The sequence below is a fragment of the Oncorhynchus clarkii genome, chromosome 4 (assembly GCF_045791955.1).
Source record: "Oncorhynchus clarkii lewisi isolate Uvic-CL-2024 chromosome 4, UVic_Ocla_1.0, whole genome shotgun sequence".
In the NCBI taxonomy this organism is placed as follows: Eukaryota; Metazoa; Chordata; class Actinopteri; order Salmoniformes; family Salmonidae; genus Oncorhynchus; species Oncorhynchus clarkii.
This window is the reverse complement of record NC_092150.1, coordinates 65,970,090-65,989,367: the sequence shown is the minus strand read 5'-3', so window position 1 is coordinate 65,989,367 and position 19,278 is coordinate 65,970,090. Positions and strand designations below refer to the sequence as shown.

The 19,278-nt window shown below is 40.9% G+C and overlaps 1 protein-coding gene across 1 annotated transcript in view; it reads right to left on the bottom strand.

Moving 5' to 3' along the window:
- Positions 1–447: 447 nt before the first annotated feature.
- The window catches only part of LOC139407117 (scavenger receptor class A member 5-like), a 50,136-nt gene continuing 31,305 nt past the window's right edge, over positions 448–19,278 (bottom strand). The window contains exons 8-9 of the mRNA XM_071150516.1: positions 7,113–7,301; positions 448–2,357 (exon numbers count right to left, since the gene is read on the bottom strand). Of these exons, the coding sequence (XP_071006617.1) occupies positions 2,224–2,357; positions 7,113–7,301 (323 nt within the window). The 3' untranslated portion in view covers positions 448–2,223. The remainder of the gene's footprint in view (positions 2,358–7,112; positions 7,302–19,278) is intronic.

The following is a 19,278-nucleotide window of genomic DNA, read 5'->3' as shown; positions in this document are numbered from 1 at the left end:
TAAATAAAATACTTGTTGTTTGTCTGCATTTGACATAAAACTGAGGGTAGAAAATAATTTGAGACAGTTCCAGATGCTAAGGACTTTTCACAATGGGAGTGTATGAAACAGATTAACCTAAACATTTCACAATGCAAAATTAAATATGTTCTTATTCAAACATTGTTTAGAAGCATCTTCCCCTCAGCCGTAATTCAGGGTCTTTGTTCTCCCTAGGCTCACCATATGCTGAGGTGATCAGGTGATTCTCCAGCAATCATTTCTATGTTCGTCCTTCCATGTGGAACCACTTTTAAGGTAATTGCTTCTCAGTTGTCAAACCAGAGATGACATCCTCACCTGTTCTCTTGATGTACTGTATCTAGGGTATGGGCTAGGATTACTTAGCTTTCAACTGAACTGCCTCAACCATTTTCATCTTAATCAGAAAATAATCAAGTCCACATGTATAAACAAATGTATATTTTATTATTTCCATGGTACATGAACAATTAAAACATCTGAAAAATCTAGTACAAAGTATTGTCTAATGGACATATGAAATATTCTTGTCACATATTCACTGTATTTATTTATCTATTTCATACTACTTCAGGTATTGTTGTCTGGGTGTTATGACCAGCACAATCGATAAGCAGATATTTACATTCCTCAGCAGTCCCTTTGTCCAATAAAAGTGGTGATTAGGGCCACAGTATAACCAAGTATAACCATAGTATAACAAATCAACCAATCTCGACTTCACATAGCAATCATACCATCCTGGCATTTGATAGTATGTTCCCGAAGTGGAAACCTGGGTTTGTGGTCCCTATTATACAAAGCAAATGTGTGCAGTCTGCTCCCTTAAACGTATGTGAAAAAGCATTGCATGACAGTGATTCATTTCCAGCACAGTTGAAGATCCATGCAAGAATAACCTCTGTTATGTTCACAGACTAACTGCACCCTGGTTGAATATCTGAGACAGGATTATAATAGAGATGATCACGTACTGTAGGAATATCTATCAGAATAATATCTACCAGAATAAATGTTTTGTATGAAAATATTTTAGGTAGAAAACATTTTTTCTCCTTTCTTTTCTGTTGAAGGACCTTTCCCAAGAGGGAAGCATGATCAGTCTGAGTGAAAATATATAGAGATTGTAAGGTATTCTCCTTGGCTGTTCGCTTAGAAAACGAGTGCATTGCAACACCTCTATAGCACTTGTCTGCACATGAACCTAAGTTGATAAAAGTGAGGACCATTTCTGAGGGGAGCTGCTCTACTGCTCCAGATGAAATACTGAGATAGTCCAGATTCATGAGTCTGAGAGTGGATCAAACCTAGTCCTCAGGACCTCCGCACATTTCATTGTTTATCCCAAATCAATATTTGGCAAGGGATCATCTACAGAAATATTTTTCTTACAGCCATCATATCATGTCAACACGTGATTTACTTGTGAAAGTATCTTACATCAGGGGTTGGTTTTGTTTATTTCACACAATAATACATATTTCCATGTTTCATTTCCTGTGAGAAACCTCAATTCATTGTGCATGTTTTACCATTTCACTTTATTTTCCCCAAACTGTAACTTGCCCTCTTAGGCTGTAATTTGTCTTACTCATCGTTAGAGTCATGGTTTCCATACGTAAACCAAGCGTCAATCTTCCAACCGCCCATGCAATTATCGATGAAGAGGGTGACATTTTTGGGCTCTAACAAAAAAAACTGTTGAAGGGAGAAGCAAAAACGAGAGAGAGAGAGAGACTCTCATTCATGATGATAAAAAACAATGCTTGGCTCTACAGGCAGAAATAGTAAAATTGTCAGACACAAACCAATAAATCGTCCTAGGGCCAAGTCATACATCCATTTAAAATGGCATCTCTTCCCCTTTCTTTTCTTTGTAATCGCTTTATCTATCAAAAATTTGACAAACATTTGTGACTGACCATTTTTTAAGTTGATCCATTTTTGGCACTGAATCTAGTTCAGCTAAGAAGTATCTGCTATTGATAAACCTACTTTACATGAACAATAGCCATCCAAGAGGCCCTAAGGGGTCTGAAATCAAAGCATGTTTGCACATAATTGTCAAATCAGTTGCCCACAGCGGTGGGTGGGTGTAGGACAGCAGGATACAGCTCTTCTGCTCTACCTCACGCTGCCTGTCAACTGCAACTAATCTCAGCAGTTTGTAACTGAACTCGGTGGGGGTTCAAATGGTCGGTGTTAGGTGTTGCATGTCACCCCCGCATCCTCCACGTGCCCACAGTTTGTCTTACCCCAGCCTGAGAACTTGCACTGGTGAATGGTGTCCTCGTTCCCAACGCAGGCCACATCATCCATCCAGATGAGCCCAGTACCTGTATAGAGAGAGAGAGCGACAGACAGACAGACAGACAGACAGACAGACAGACAGACAGACAGACAGAGAAATTAAGAGGGCAGACATACTTTAGTCAAGATGAACCTAACAGTGAACATATGTCCTCTCAGCCTCCCACTGTTATTAATTTTAAAAAATCCAGATCGACTCCAGTATTCAGGACTTACAGAAAAGTATGATTCACAGCTAAGATGATAAAGGAGGGATATACAGGGAGGGAATATAGGGGCGGCCAAGTATCAGGCACCTGCTATTCTATTGTTTCACAGCCTTTATCTGAATGAAAGAGAGTGTGATAGCAGTCTGGTCTGGTCATACTCAGGCTCCTCTTACTCATCACACTACTCTCCTCTGAGAGCCCTTGGAAGCGTCAATGTGAGGCAGATATCTGGCAGAGGGATGAGAGCATGTCATGGCTTCACAAACACAGAGGCTCTGGAGACTGGCGCAAGCCTCTCCTCTCTCCTCTCCCCTGTCCACAGGCACCAGGCAGGGTAGCCAAGAGCCACCAGAGGGGACCTCTGGCATGGAATCTATGTCTGAAATTGGGTTTATTGTGGTATCAATTACATTGAAGACAGAACTGAGAGGCCAACAAACATACGAGACGACACCCTCTAGTGCCTGTGTCCCGGTCCAAATTAAAATCATTTCAAGACCCAGTCAAAATCTCTTGATGGCTTAAGTAATAATTGCTGACTGAAGAATGATGTGCAAAATGAATGTCCAACGTATGAACACAAACTTAGGAACTCCATTGTTCATGATAATGAGTTGTGAGTTACAACGGTAGATGTGGGACACTGAATTCATCATTGGGTTTGAGAACAAAATTCACTTTCAATCGTTATGTATAGGTTCAGAACATTTGTGAAACAGCACAGTTAAAAATATAAGGTAAATAGAAAACTAAACTGGATGGTCTTCAGATACAGATGGGAGGGGTTGAGGGTAATTGTAGGATTGGATTCAAAACAAACAAAAGATAACTAATGTAAAATACACTGTGTCCGATCTAATTTGCCTACTTGCCAAATAAGCAGGTTAGAGAAAGACATAGGACCTCAAATATACAGTGCATTCGGAAAGTATTCAGCCTTATTCTAAAATGGATTAAAATGTGTTTTTCCTCATCAATCTACACACAAAAGGCCATAATGACAAAGCACAAACAGATTTTAGAAAAATGTTGCAAATGTATAAATATAAAAAAAACTGAAATATCATATTTACATAAGTATTCAGATCCTTTACTCTGTACTTTGTTGAAGCACCTTTGGCAGTGATTACAGCAACGAGTCTTCTTGGGTATGATGATACAAGCTTGACACACAGGTTTTTGGGGAGTTTCTCCCATTCTTCCCTGCAGATCCTCTCAAACTCTGTCAGGTTGGATAGGGAGCATCGCTGCACAGCTATTTTCAGGTCTCTCCAGAGATGTTCCATCAGGTTCAAGTCCGGGCCCTGGCTGGGCCACTCAAGGACATTCAGAGACTTGTCCCGAAGCCACTCCTGCATTGTGTTGGCTGTGTGCTTAGGGTCAATGTCCTGTTGGAAGGTGGACCTTCACCCCAGTCTGAGGTCCTGAGCCCTCTGGAGCAGTTTTTCATCAAAGATCTCTCTGTACTTTGCTCCGTTCATCTTTCCCTTGATCGTGACTAGTCTCCCAGTTCCTGCCGCTGAAAAACATCACCACAGCATGATGCTGCCACCACCATGCTTCACCGTAGGGATGGTGCCAGGTTTCCTCCAGACGTGATGCTTGGCATTCAGGCCAAAGAGTTCAATCGTGGTTTCATCAGACCAGAGAATCTTGTTTCTCATGGTCTGATAGTCCTTTAGGTGTCTTTTGGCAAACTCCAAGTGGGCTGTCATGTGCCTTTACTGAGGAGTGGTTTCCGTCTGGCCACCCTACCATGATTGGTGGAGTGCTGCAGAGATGGGAGATCCTTCCAGAATGACTGCCATCTCCACAGAGGAACTCTGGAGTTCTGTCAGAATGACCATTGGGTTCTTGGTCACCTCCCTCATCAAGGCCCTTCTCCCCTGATTGCTCAGTTTGGCCGGGCGGCCATCTCTAGGAAGAATCTTGGTGGTTCCAAACTTCTTCCATTTAAGAATGATGGAGGCCACTGTGTTCTTGGGGACCTTCAATGCTGCAGACATTTTTTGGTACCCTTCCCCAGATGTGTGCCTTGACACAATCCTGTCTCAGAGCTCTACGGACAATTCCGTTGACCTCATGGCTTGGTTTTTGCTCTGACATGCACTGTCAACTGTGGGACCTTATATAGACAGGTATGTTCCTTTCCAAATCATGTCCAATCGATTGAATTTACCCCAGGTGGACTCCAATCAATTTGTAGAAACATCTCAAGAATGATCAATGCAAACAGGATGCACCTGAGCTCAATTTCAAGACTCATAGCAAAGGGTCTGAATAGTTATGAAAATAAGGTATTTCTGTTTTTTATTTTTAATACATTTTCAAAAATGTCTAAAAAAACATGTTTTCGCTTTGTCATTATAGGGTATTGTCTGTAGATTGATTTTAAAAAACATATATTTTAGGATAAGGCTGTAACATAACAAAACGTGGAAAAAGTCAAGGGGTCTGAATACTTTCCGAATGCACTTTATGCCTAACATAACTACAACTTTGTTTGATTTATAACAACAACGGATAATATACATGCAGGAAAACCATAGTGAATCCAGGTGAAAGCTATGATCCCTTCTTGATGTCACTTGTTATATCCACTTCAATCAGTGTCGATGAAGGGGAGAAGACAGGTTAAAGAATGATGTTTAAGCCTTGAGACATGGATTGGGTATGTGTGCCATTCAGTGGGTGAATAGGCAAGACAAAAAATGTAAGTTCCTTTGAACGGCCTATAGTAGTGGGTGGCAGGCACATTGGTTTGTGTCAATAACTGCAACGCTGATGGATTTTTCTCGCTCAACAGTTTCCCGTGTGTATCAAGAATGGTCCACCACCCAAAGGACATCCAGCCAACATGGGCCAGCAACCCTGTGAAAAGCTTTTGTCACCTTGTAGAGTCCATGCCCAGACGAATTGAGGCTGTTATGAGGGCAAAAGGGGGGAGTGCAACTCAATAATAGGAAGGTGTTCTTAATGTTTTTTATACTCACTATATACAGTTTACCAAACCAATCCAGAATAATATATATTTTAAATGCAATATGTCATAAGGATATCACTCTCCCCACAAAAGGTTCCCACAAAGTTAACATTAGCATAAGCATGTCTTTCTTATCCCACATTTGAATGAGATTTCACGTTATAATTCCTGGTCTTCTTTTGCTTCATGGTTATATTCGAATGCTGGCAACATAATGAGCACAAAAAGTACAATATGCTTTTTATATCCTGAATCAGACATTCATTTCTTTCACTCTAAGATGACAGTTTACAGATGTGCATGTGGGCCTCATCCCCATAGGCATATCGGGGCTGTGTACCAGTGAGGGGATTCATAGACGGACTTGATATAAGATAAGAGGCCAAAAATATCCTACACTGGCTGGAGGCCGCAGACTAGACCATCAACCCTTTAAATGCCAGGGCTTGTCTGATATATCGTGTAAATATACGTCTACAATGAGAACTATGTGTGTAGTTAGGAACTAATGTCTCCATTTCAGCTTTTTTATTTGATGTATTTGTGTGTCTTCCCTCAAAAGTAGTAGTATCACTAATGCTCAAAGGAGGCCCTTTGTGTGTACGGAAATATCGTTCCGTATTGTTTTCCATATACTTTATGACCAGCAGTACTGTTGGGAAGGGACCAGGACCTGGTAGACCTACCGTCTGTCTACATTTTGAACTTTGAGTGTGAGCAATATTTTCCCTCGGAATGTTGGCAAACACACTCTGTATGATCAGAGTTTCTGCTTTAAGGTCATTCTACCACATTTAGCACCATGAGAGAAGACTCCAAGTTTGAGCACCACCAACTACAGAACATTGAATAACTGAAACATCTTGAGTGCAGCATGAACTTGAAAAGGAAACTTGGCCAGGACCAGTATAGTATAGTGTACATTCACCACAGATGTTTGGACTGGGCCTAATACATCACTGTTGGGTTTTATTTTAACTAGACATGCCTCCTAAACTGGTTTACCCAGCATCTCAACACTTATTGTGAGAATAATTTATTGTATTGACCATGTACAATGTCACCTCTAACATAATTATAGATACAAATATGGGTCAGGATGAGGTCAAGAATAAAGAAACAACATTTTGCTTCGCAAATGGGGTCTATGAAAGATACATTTACAACTGTTTAATTAATCCTCAAAAGTAAATGTGAATTATTGTTAATTTTTTACATTTTTTTATTAAATTTTCCAGATTAATTTGAACTAAATAGTATTAATAAACCCTAATATTTTGATTGGACCAAACATAGATGTGTGTGTATGCATGATGTAATGATGGTTGTGGAAAATAGGTCATAAGAGAAGAAACAGATGGATATTACCACTGGCACATTTTTGATGGCATCTGGCTCCTATGATGTTCCCTATAAACGTATATGAATTTCAGTAGTTTTCAAATGCTTTGTGCACTAATACCCACCATAAAAAAGTACAATTACAAAACAAAATGGTACAAATCCTAATCCGCCTCCACACGTTTATCACAGTCTGCACTGTAGTTAGTTCAAATCTCCATAGAGATAAAAACAGCCAAAAGGCTTACCTTGTCCAAACCGGCCTGTTTTATGGATCTCGAAGGCTCCTTTGTAGCCAAGCATCCTGCAGACCACGTCGCCGTCCTTCTTGTCCCAGACGTCATCACACACCGTTCCCCAGCGTCTCTCGTGGAACACCTCCACTCTCCCCTCGTGAGGGCCTGATCCATTCACCAGCCTCACCAGTGTCTCGTCCACTGAATCGCACGCATGCACACACACACACACACACACACACACACACACACACGCACACGCACACGCACACACACACACACACACACACACACACACACGCACACACACACGCACACACACACGCACACACACACACACGCACACAGCAGGGGAGAGAGACATGGATGGTGGTTCGAAAGGGGAAGCTGGTCATGTGCCAAACAAAACCCCTAGCCACAGAACACTGATAGGTGGCTTGACTCAGTGTATTAACCTCACAGATGGATCATAGAGTGCATTTTTGTAAAGTCAACTAAATTACAGTAATATTCAGAGGACACTGGCTTGTTAATTTGCTGTTGATTTCCCAACCAGGTTGGTTTACCAGCATGTCTTGGATTAGTGAAGTCATACTTTTTGGATTAGTTTGCTCAAAACACTGTTTGTACATTTCATGTAGACACAATAAATCCATCAGGTATGGAGCAACAAGCCAAACATCTTTCTAACTTTATTTAATGTCAATTATTTTTTCATAAGTGGGAAAATCAAACAAAACACTTGAACACATCTTTAGGAAATGCTTTCTATGAAGCTTGTTTGTTCAAAGGGGTTTGCTATTAGGGGTAATTACTGCCTCCATACTTGGTGACCTCCATAACTGCAGTTATAAAGAGTTTGGAGTGAAATTTGTGGTCTTGTCGGGGCAGGAGAAGGTGTTGAAAACAATTAGTACCTCCCATTGGAAGATTAACTCTGACTGAACTAGCCTTTATTGACCTTTTTAGGAGATGGATAACCTGGGGCTCCAATGGCTGAACATGAATCTGGAGGATAGACTCGAGAAGAGCACAGGAACAAGGTCAGGAATTTGGTCTGAGAATATTGTCACAAGAAATAGAGATGCAGGGACCAGATATCAGCCATATCATCAAGTGAAATTATTACAGTTTGTCAAAATAAACTTTAGTTGACTAAATGTGTTCATCAGCATTTTGGTTAGGCATACGCAATCTGTGTTCTAGATGGCCATCACAGGGACCAGTCTACAGTGGGGCAAAAAAGTATTTAGTCAGCCACCAATTGTGCAAGTTCTCCCACTTAAAAAGATGAGAGAGGCCTGTAATTTTCATCATAGGTACACTTCAACTATGACAGACAAAATGAGAGAAAAAAAATCCAGAAAATCACCTTGTAGGATTTTGAATGAATTTATTTGCAAATTATGGTGGAAAATAAGTATTTGGTCACCTACAAATAAGCAAGATTTCTGGCTCTCATAGACCTGTAACTTCTTCTTTAAGAGGCTCCTCTGTCCTCCGCTCATTACCTGTATTAATGGCACCTGTTTGAACTTGTTATCAGTATAAAAGACACCTGTCCACAACCTCAAACAGTCACACTCCAAACTCCACTATGGCCAAGACCAAAGAGCTGTCAAAGGACACCAGAAACAAAATTGTAGACCTGCACCAGGCTGGGAAGACTGAATCTGCAATAGGTAAGCAGCTTGGTTTGAAGAAATCAACTGTGGGAGCAATTATTAGAAAATGGAAGACATACAAGACCACAGATAATCTCCCTCGATTTGGAAAACCTCCTTCCATCAGCAAGGGCATTGAAGATGAAACGTGGCTGGGTCTTTCAGCATGACAATGATCCCAAACACACCGCCCGAAGGAAGCATTTCAAGGTCCTGGAGTGGCCTAGCCAGTCTCCAGATCTCAAGCCCATAGAAAATCTTTGCAGGGAGTTGAAAGTCTGTGTTGCCCAGCAACAGCCCCAAAACATCACTGCTCTAGAGGAGATCTGCATGGAGGAATGGGCCAAAATACCAGCAACAGTGTGTGAAAACCTTGTGAAGACTTACAGAAAACATTTGACCTCTGTCATTGCCAACAAAGGGTATATAACAAAGTATTGAGACAAACTTTTGTTATTGACCAAATACTTATTTTCCACCACAATTTGAAAATAAATTCATAAAAAAATCCTACAATGTGATTTTCAGGATTTTTTTTCTCATTTTGTCTGTCATAGTTAAAGTGTACCTATGATGAAAATTACAGGCCTCTCTCATCTTTTTAAGTGGAAGAACTTGCAGAATTGGTGGCTGACTAAATACTTTTTTGGCCCCACTGTATGTGCTATCGTAACTGTGCTGAGACCATCTCTTCCATTACAGGTCACCTCCGCTGTGTGTGTTGATGCTAGACTGCCTTGTTTAAAGAGGGTTCTGGGTGGGTATTGTCATTATCCTCGTTCGTGTGTGTGTGTGTATGTGTGTGTACGTGTACGTGTGTGTGTGTGTGTGTGTGTGTGTGTGTGTGTGTGCGTGCGTGTGTGTGTGCATACGCGTGCGTGTGCGTGTGTGTGTGCGTGACCGTGTGCCCCACAAGACAGCAGGCGTCTCTTTCCCCCAGCACACACAGTGGGAGGTTGATCCGAGGGGCCTCCCGTCCACCATCATGTTTGGGAAGATTTAGTAAGAATAGGATAGAGAGAAAATGCTATTTCTTGCCAGGATGTCATATTACAGCTCCCCTGCACATGAAGCCTAGTCCTGTAATGAAGCCTAGTCCTGTAATCCTATAACAAAATACTTAATGAACAACATGTTGCAGCCAGGTATGGACCTACCTTCAAGCCAGCATGAGGCTTGGTTTGTTCAAATCATTTTAGAAGTTCAGACAGAAACTTAAGTTAAGTTAATCACACATCCAACAGAAAACCTCTTAGCAGACTTCTCCTGAGAGAGACTCATGCACAGTACAATACAGGGCCTATTAAAATCCAGCTAATTGATAAGATGAAAACCAGTACTTCCATCTCTACCACCACACTCATGATATCTCTCTGTAGTTTCACAACTGAAGTGTTTGTTCTAGAAAAAGAGTTGTTTAGTCTTATGGGAGAAAACACTAAAAACAGTGCTGTCAATACCTTATGAAAGCAGGCACGTTTCCAAATGTGCCTTTGACGATTAGAGCACTGGCCCACTTTGCTATACTTTACATCATCAAAACTACAATTTGAACTAGGTCTTTTCATTATGAAAATACACTGGGGGAAAAATTATATCTGACTTGAATTTAGCATGTATGAGCAACATAATTAGGACAAAAACAATAACCGATTAAAGAACAAAAATGGCTACACTGACCTATAAAACTGGCAATCAACCAAACATTATATCTTCCTCTCTACTCTTAGGGGAGAGTAAGAGAGTGAATCTGAATCTTAGTGCAACAGCTTACAACATCTGGACCTTTTGCAACAAGATTTCTGGACTAATGGACTAAGACAATGCTGTGCATTTTGGGGCGTGTGTGTGTGCAGGTCTAAGTGCACGCGTGAGTGTGTATATGTTCACAACTTCAGGTTGTTCATGTGTAAATGCACCTCCCATTGGAAGATTAACTCTGACTCAACTAGTCTTTATTGACCTTTTTAGGAGATGAATAGCCTGGGGCTCCAATGGCTGAACATGAATCTGGAGGATAGACTCGAGAAGAGCACAGGAACATCTTGTTAATGTGTTGCAGATGCTGCAGCCTGAGCTCCGCTCTACTCTTAGCCTGAGACATGCAGCCAATCTGGCAGACTGAAACCATGTGTCTGCTGCAGATATGTAGGCATAACTTTACTCTGGTAATGGCTCAGGAAACTTCAATCTGTCCAGTGAGACGCAGACCCAGGTTATCTCTGATAGGGGTGTGATGGGGCTAGGCCAGAGCCATGGTGGTATTAGCAGGGTAGCTAACATGGTACAGTGGATGAGGATCTGTGTGCAGTAGGTAGCTGAACCGACATGGAGAAGCCCACGCTCTTATAAATGGCTAATTCGGCACAATGATGCATAGGTCTACTTGACTGGCACTATGAGGTCAGATTGATTTAGCCCACAGAGCCAAATTAGAGATACACGTACTTACTGTTGTCATGACGTTGGCCTGGGGGTAGGTTTATGACAGTCATAAATACCTCTTTCCCTCTTTTTCCTCTCTCTACCCTACTGATGTTACATTTGCAAAACCCTTGGTTAACATAGAGATTCTGGGAACATCAGAAGGTGGGGGGAAATGAACTATATTCTGGTAATCCGACCAATTGAACATATGCGGTGGTACTTAATGAATATGATGTCAGTTCGGTTGTCATCTGAGACATTCTCATCAATGATAAGATGACATAAACTCTACAGTGGAAAGTCTATACATCAGAGTTATCGGATTCACATGGAATTGTTTTTCAATTTAAATGTTTGAATATGAAATTATTCATGATGGGATGAAATGTGATTTTAGCTTCTAAAATGTGAGATTTGGGTTTTCATAAGATAGGGCTCTGCTCAATCAGTGGCCGGCCCCTGTGAAGGGACATGGGCTATAAAACTTTTCAAACACGCCCTTCCTCTCCCTTCCTATAAAAGCCAATATAACCTTGAAGACAATATAACCTCCTGTTCCGAGGACGTGAGGACGACGGTCCGATGTTAGAATGGTTCAGATAATAACTACAGAACGAAGCCAACATCAGCAAGAGCTTTGGTTGCGAATGGTATGAACTTTGAACTCTTATTCACTACAGAAGTGATACCTCCTAGCCGTTGAGTTAGCAACAGCCGCTGCAAACAAGGGTTAGGAAGGAACAGACAGACTATCCCGTCTACCACACAACGACGTTACTACAACGTATTCAATTTACCAGCAGAGACATTCTTCAAAGGACAAAGGCCTCGGTTGGGCAACACGGCCTTCCATCTACCACCAACCTACCGAAGCGCAGCTCAGAGTAAATATTTATTGCATTTTACTTTTCCAAATGGGCGGTAATTTAGAATGCATAAGATACTGTATTTACGATAGCACAGCTTCGCCCTTTGTTCCTCAGTCTTCCCGCTCTTTCACTCAAACTCAGCCCCTTTTCTTTTGTGTAACCAGCTGTCATATCTGTTCCGCCCGCTAGGGACGTTTACCTTTATGACGTAATTTGTAATCAAGTTATGATTTAAATATGTGTATGTGTAATTCTGTGTGATTAGTTAGGTATTTAGTAAATAAATAATTAAACCCAATTTTGTATTGCTGATTCAACTTGTTAGCCAAGAGTATACTCTGTAATCTAAGAATTTACCATTGTTCGATGATCCGGAAAGGATTTGAACATTTATGGAACTAGGCCACACGTCTGGGTTAAGTCAACATTATTGGAGCCCGCTGATAGGATTCTAAAATAGAATGACGCTTTCATTTTGATTCAGCCTGTATAAAATTGAAAAGCAGATTACATAATATACCAAGTTATTGTACACATTTTTGGAGTGATAAAGACAATAATTATTGTGTGTGTGTGCTGAAGATTCCCCGCCTCCATGTTGTTCGCTGACGTAGTCAGTGGGTAACGTAAACGAACACATTTCTGTATGAGGGCCGAAAAAGCGAATTATAGAAATCTGAGAAATAGAGCGTTTGGCCAAACGCAGGGCTATTTCTGCCTGGAGCGTTTCAGATGCGGGTAGGCTCGGTCATTATTAATTTCTCGAGCGAGGACAAAGAGCCAGCCGATTTAAATTCAGGAGATATACGCTTGACCAGCGATATATATCTCTGTATCTCCCACGAGTTGACCAAGGTGCATTTCCTTGTTTGTCGTGTGTTCCAGTTAAAACATCGTCAAAAAACGCCGAAAAGGGTTTGACGATAATACGTTATAAGCTAAACCTTTCCCTTGCCAAGGTAATCTATGTGCTGCATTTTCATGCACAAAGGAGGGTTTAGCTTGCATGCTAAAGCTAACAAGGGAAAGTAGCCATTTTGTTTTCTTGTGCTACGTTGAAATTCCTCCGCCTTGCGGAACGGAAGTCCCTCTCCGGATAGTTCCATTTGATTTCCTGACACGTGAAGAACATGCTTTAACCACTCCGCAACCACATCTAGTTAAGTGGATGGGTCACTATTGTCTAGAAATGTACACATGTTCATGAAATACAATAGATGGCTGTAATCACCCGCAGACACACTTGGCTAACTTGATGGATTATGTAATCAGCTGGCGAAGTGTCTTTTGTTTAGACATGTAGTTAGCTAGCTACACAATAAACCGGAATAAACTCATACTACTCCCAACACAAACATTTTCATAGCTGTAGTATAAATCTGCAGGTAGCTAAACAGCTAACCAACTAGGTGCAATGTTAGCTAGCTAACATTAGGCTATAACTAGCAATGCAAATGATATTACTACACAGATCATACACGTAAAGTTAGCTAGCGAGCCAGCAAGCTAATGTTCGCTAGCTAGCTAATAGTACGCTTTAACTTGATATGAAAATGACTTTCTGACAAAAATAGAAACATATAGTATCTGGAAATGTATCTGTGTGAAATCACTGACCGCTGACGTGTGCCCAGGATATTTGTTCATGAAGAATTATTCATGTCACACTCAAGTCATTACTTATGATATCCAGACGGATATCAATGTCTTATCCAATTGAACTAATAAGTGTAAATCTGGCAATTTACATTCTGAAATAGACATTTTAAATAATATCCAAATTGATGAGTTTTCTAAATAAGACATTGTAAACTTTTTCCAAACTAACCTAGATGAAGCAACTTCTCAGATTAATTAAAGTTTAATACCCAGATAGCCTACCCAAGTAGGATTAATCATTGGCATTGATTAATTAATTCAGTTTGCTTTTGCATATTCATTCACATCCAACTTCCACATTACTGGTACAGTACTGATAGTTCGTCAACATCTATAAATAGATTAAACTTGTCTTTGCAGCTTCCAATGAATTCCAAACTTTGAAAGAAAATAGGAAAAATGTTCCTTTAAATTGTTCTAATAATGTGCAAGCTATCAAAGGAGGTGGTCACCACTCCTCTGCTAATTAGTGAACCTCCACCCATAAAAGCATTGATCTCTGACCTCAGCAGCGATACCAACCCTAATTATGCCATTAGCGAAAAAACAGCCGAAATTGCGAACACTCTCCAAAATCAACCATCAGGCTTTGTGACGGTTCTCCCCACTTTTGCACTGATGTATCGCCATAAAAATGTGGCATCGGTCCAATACCACAGTGTACAGCTGATGCACGTGCCAGACATGGCTAACATGAGGGGACAGATGGAGAGAACTGAGCAACTATTGACAAAAGCAGGAAATTAAAACATTCTGCTAGTCGAGGAACTGCGTTTGAAATCTGATCAATTAAAAGTAATTGCAAATACTTGTGACGATGAACGAGCACAAACTCTTCAACAAAACCGTTGTCTCCAAGAACAACTCGATTTAGCTCAAACTAAATACGATGTAGTCCACTCCAACTAGATCACCAAGAATTTACAACTTTCAGATGAGACTGAATTAAGATGACGATTAATATTGTAAAATATGACTAGGTCTTTAAGAGTTTATTCGAAAGATAACAGCTCTATAAATATAATTTTTTGGTGCCCAGTTAATTACATTTACATGATTAGCTCAATCAGGTAATATTAATTACAGAGAAATTATTTGATAGAATATCATGTTATATCACTTAATCCGGCATAGCCAGACACGACACTGTAGTATCACTAAAACTTAACAGTCGTACAGCTGTAAGTGAATCATGAAATACTTCCTTTAGGGAAGTGGGAAATGAGAAATAGAATTGAGTGCACTTTAGAGGGCCATGTTACACTGTTACAGAGAGACATTTATAACTATGTGCTGCAGTAGAAGGAAAGCCTCCCATATCCGTTAGTGGAATTAGGTCTGAGAATGCTGTCACAAGAAATAGAGATGCAGGGACAGGATATCAGCCATATCATCAAGTGAAATGATTACCGTTTGTCAAGATAAACTAAATAGCTGTAGCCTACTGCAGAACAAGGACAACATAACAAACAATCTCCCATGTTGAATTTGTCAACTTGTACAAGCATTTACTCTATAATGTTTCTCTGCTTGATTTCTGTGCGTCTGAATACAAACACCACTACATCTCTCTGGCTTTCATTGACTAAATGTGTTTGTCAGTTCTTTGGTTAGGCAAACACAATCTGTGTTCTACCCTGGACTGTAGGTGCCCCTGCTCACGGTCCCTAAGGGAGTTTCATATGCAAGACCTCACCTCCCAGAGATGGCCATCACAGGGACCAGTCTATGTGATATCGTAACTGTGCTGAGGCCATCTCCTCCATCTCAAGTCACCTCTGCTGTATGTGTTGATGCTAGACTGTGTTCTGCCTTGTTTAAAGAGGGTTCTGGGTGGGTATTGTCGTTATCCTTGTGTGTGAGTGTGTGTGTGTGTGTGTGTGTGTGTGTGTGTGTGTGTGTGTGTGTGTGTGTGTGTGTGCGCGTGTGCGTGCAAGCGTCTCTTTCCCCCAGCAAACTCAGTGGGAGGCTGATCTGGGTGCCTCCTGTCCACAACATTCAAAAAATGTGGGGTTCAACAAGGGTTCTTCTATGAACGCTAGGGTTCCTGGCACTGAAAATGCCCCCCAAAAGGTTCTTCCAAGAAGCCCATATGAGGTGGGGTTCATCGAGGAACCTCTTTAGTTGGTGGGGGTCCTTGCAGGAACCTAACTGCCCAACTGAAACATTTGGATTTGAATTTGAAAGGACAGCAGGTGCCGGCACAATTTAAGGTAAGGTTTGGTTCTTGTATTATCTAAATTGATATTGTTTTATGATGATACCATCTACCTTTTCATATTGTGCAAAAAGAAAAAGGACACAATTCAATGGATATCAATCAACAGAGAGGTAATAATATGTAGGCCATTAGAATATGTTGAAGGCTAGCTGTTTTGGGTGAAGATGATTGAACTGCTCACTTTTGTGTCTTTGTCTGCAGGTATAAAGACAAGGAGGCACACAAAGGTACAGTACCAGTCAAAAGTTTGGACACACCTACTCATTCAAGGGGTTTTTCTTTATTTTACTATTTTCTAGAATAATAGTGAAGACATCAAACTATGAATAACACATATGGAATCATGTAGTAACCAAAAAAGTGTTAAACAAATCAAAATATATTTTAGATTCTTCAAAGTAGCCACCTTTTGCCTTGATGACAGCTCTGCACACTCTTGGTATTCTCTCAACCAGCTTCACCTGGAATGCTTTTCCAACAGTCTTGAAGGAGTTCCCACATATGCTGAGCACTTGTTGGCTGCTTTTCCTTCACTCTGCAGTCCAACTCATCCCAAACAATCTCAATTGGGTTGAGGTCGGGTGATTGTGGAGGCCAGATCTTCTGATGCAGCACTCCATCACTCTCCTTCTTGGTCAAATAGCCCTTACACAGCCTGGAGATGTGTTGGGTCATTATCCTGTTGAAAAACAAATGATAGTCCCACTAAGCACAAAGCAGATTTGATGACGTATCACTGCAGAATGCTGTGGTAGCCATGCTGGTTAAGTGTGCCTTGAGTTCTAAATAAATCATACAGTGTCACCAGCAAAGCAACTCCACACCATCACACCTCCTCCTCCATGCTTAAGGTTGGGAATCACACATACAGAGCTCATCCATTCACCTACTCCGCGTCTGGTGTGGAAACCAAAAATCGCAAATTTGGACTCATCAGACCAAAGGACAGATTTCCACCGGTCTAATGTCCATTGCTCGTATTTCTTGGCCCAAACAAGTATCTTCTAACTCTGGCTCTTCCTTTCCTGTGGCGGTCCTCATGAGAGCCAGTTTCATCATAGTGCCTGAAGGTTTTTGCGACTGCACTTAAAGAAACTTTCAAAGTTCTTGAAATGTTACAGATTGACTGACCTTCATGTCTTAAAGTAATGATGGACTGTCATTTCTCTTTGCTTATTTGAGCAGTTCTTGCCATATATGGACTTGGTCTTTTACCAAAAAGGGCTATCTTCTGTATACGTCCCCTACCTTGTCACAACACAACTGATTGGATCAAACACATTAAGAAGGAAAGAAATTCCACAAATTAACTTTTAACAAGGCACACCTGTTAATTGAAATGCATTCCAGGTGACTACCTCATGAAGCTAGTTGAGAGAATGCCAAGAGTGTGCAAAGCCATCACGTTTCAGGAGAAGAACCCGATGCAGACAGTGTCGAAGTAACAACTGTTTATTACTAGAACAGGGGGCAGGAAAAACAACATGTCAAGGGCAGGCAGAGGTCAATAATCCAGGGTGGTGTGACAAGGTACAGGCAGAATGATCAATACCGGGAAAACAAGAAAAAGACAGGAGCAAGGGGAAAACCGCTGATAGGCTTGACAAACAAAACTAACTGTCAACAGACAAACAGAGAAACCAGGTACAAATACACTGGGGATAATGGAGAAGATGGGCGACACATGGAGGGAGGTGGAGACAAGCACAAAGACAGGTGAAACAAATCAGGGTGTAGCTCCTTTGAAGAATCTTAAATATAAAATATATTTGGATTTGTTTAACACTTTTTTGGTTACTACATGATTCCATATGTGTTATTTCATGGTTTTGTAAAGTAAAACCCTTGAATGAGTAGGTGTGTCCAAACCTTTGACTGGTACTGTATGTCCATTAGTATTGGTATGTTATGCAAATCACATCCTCCTCCCTTACCTCTTCAATGAAAATCACATAGGCCTCTACATTATGGACAAGGTATGAAAACCATAATCCAAAGTTTTTTAATTCACATTTACCATAAAAACCAAGGTATGAATACGGTTGTGTTCGTGTTTTGTTAATCATCTGTATAATTACTATTTTTTGGATTGATAGACATCCCCCTCCCTTCTGCTTTTCCACAAAAATCATAATAAACACTGCCAACTAAAATACGCTCATGACATCTCTCTGTAGTTTCACAACGGAAGTATTTGTTCTAGAAAAAGAGCTGTTTAGTCTTATGGGAGAAAACACTAAAAACAGTGCTGTCAATACCTTATGAAAGCAGGCACGTTTCCAACTGTGCATTTGGCGATTGGAGCACTGGCCCACTTTGTTATACTTACAGCTACAATTTTAACTAGGTCTTTTCATTATTAAAATACTGTAACGTCTGCTTCTAACTCATACTCTCAAACATGTAGATCCCCTGAACGCAGCTCACTCTCCAGCTCCCAATCACCTGAATTCTGATCACCTGTTCACACACCTATATGCCATTTACACACACTATTTAGTTCAGTCCATTGCATCCCATCATTGTGAGGTGTTGTTTGTTTTTGTCCACGGTCTAGGCGGAGCGCTGTTTAGGGCCATATTAGTCCTCCTGTGTATCATAGTTTTTGTCCATTTGATCCATTCACGAACATAGTTTTTTTTTTTTCCTACCTGTACTTTTGCCTATCAGATTTCCTGTCATCAACCTCTTGCCTGATCTCCCGGACTACGTCATTAGCCATTTTCCTTGCCTGTACTGTTACCTTTTGGATTCCCTGAGTATGACCTTCTGCCTTTTCCTGGACCCAGCTACCTGCCTCCTCCTGTGGTCCTTTACTAAATAAACACCTGCTGCGCCCTGCGCTTGAAACAAGCACTCTGTCTCCCATCATACTCATTACAAATACACTGGGGGAAAAATGATATCTGACTTGATTTTGGCATGTATGAAGACATAATAAGGCCATAAACAATAACTGATTAAAAAAAACAAAAATGGCTACACTGACCTATAAAACTGGCAGTCAACCAAACGTTATACCTTCCTCTCTACTCTTAGGGAAGAGGAAGGGAGTGAATCTGAATCTTAGCGCAACAGCTTACAACATCTGGCAGGGAACCAATGTTCGGCCCTTTGCAACAACATTTCTGGACCAAGATAATGTTGTGCATTTTGGGGCATGTGTGTGTGCAGTTCTGAGTGCACGCGTGAGTGTGTGTTATGTTCTCAACTTCAGGTTGTTCATGTGTAAATGTGACCGCTCACGCATGTGTATATGAGTAAAGTCTCTAACTCAGCACCGGGTTGACACTTCAAATGTGGAGAATGGAGCTTGTGCCTGTCCTGTAAAAATAATC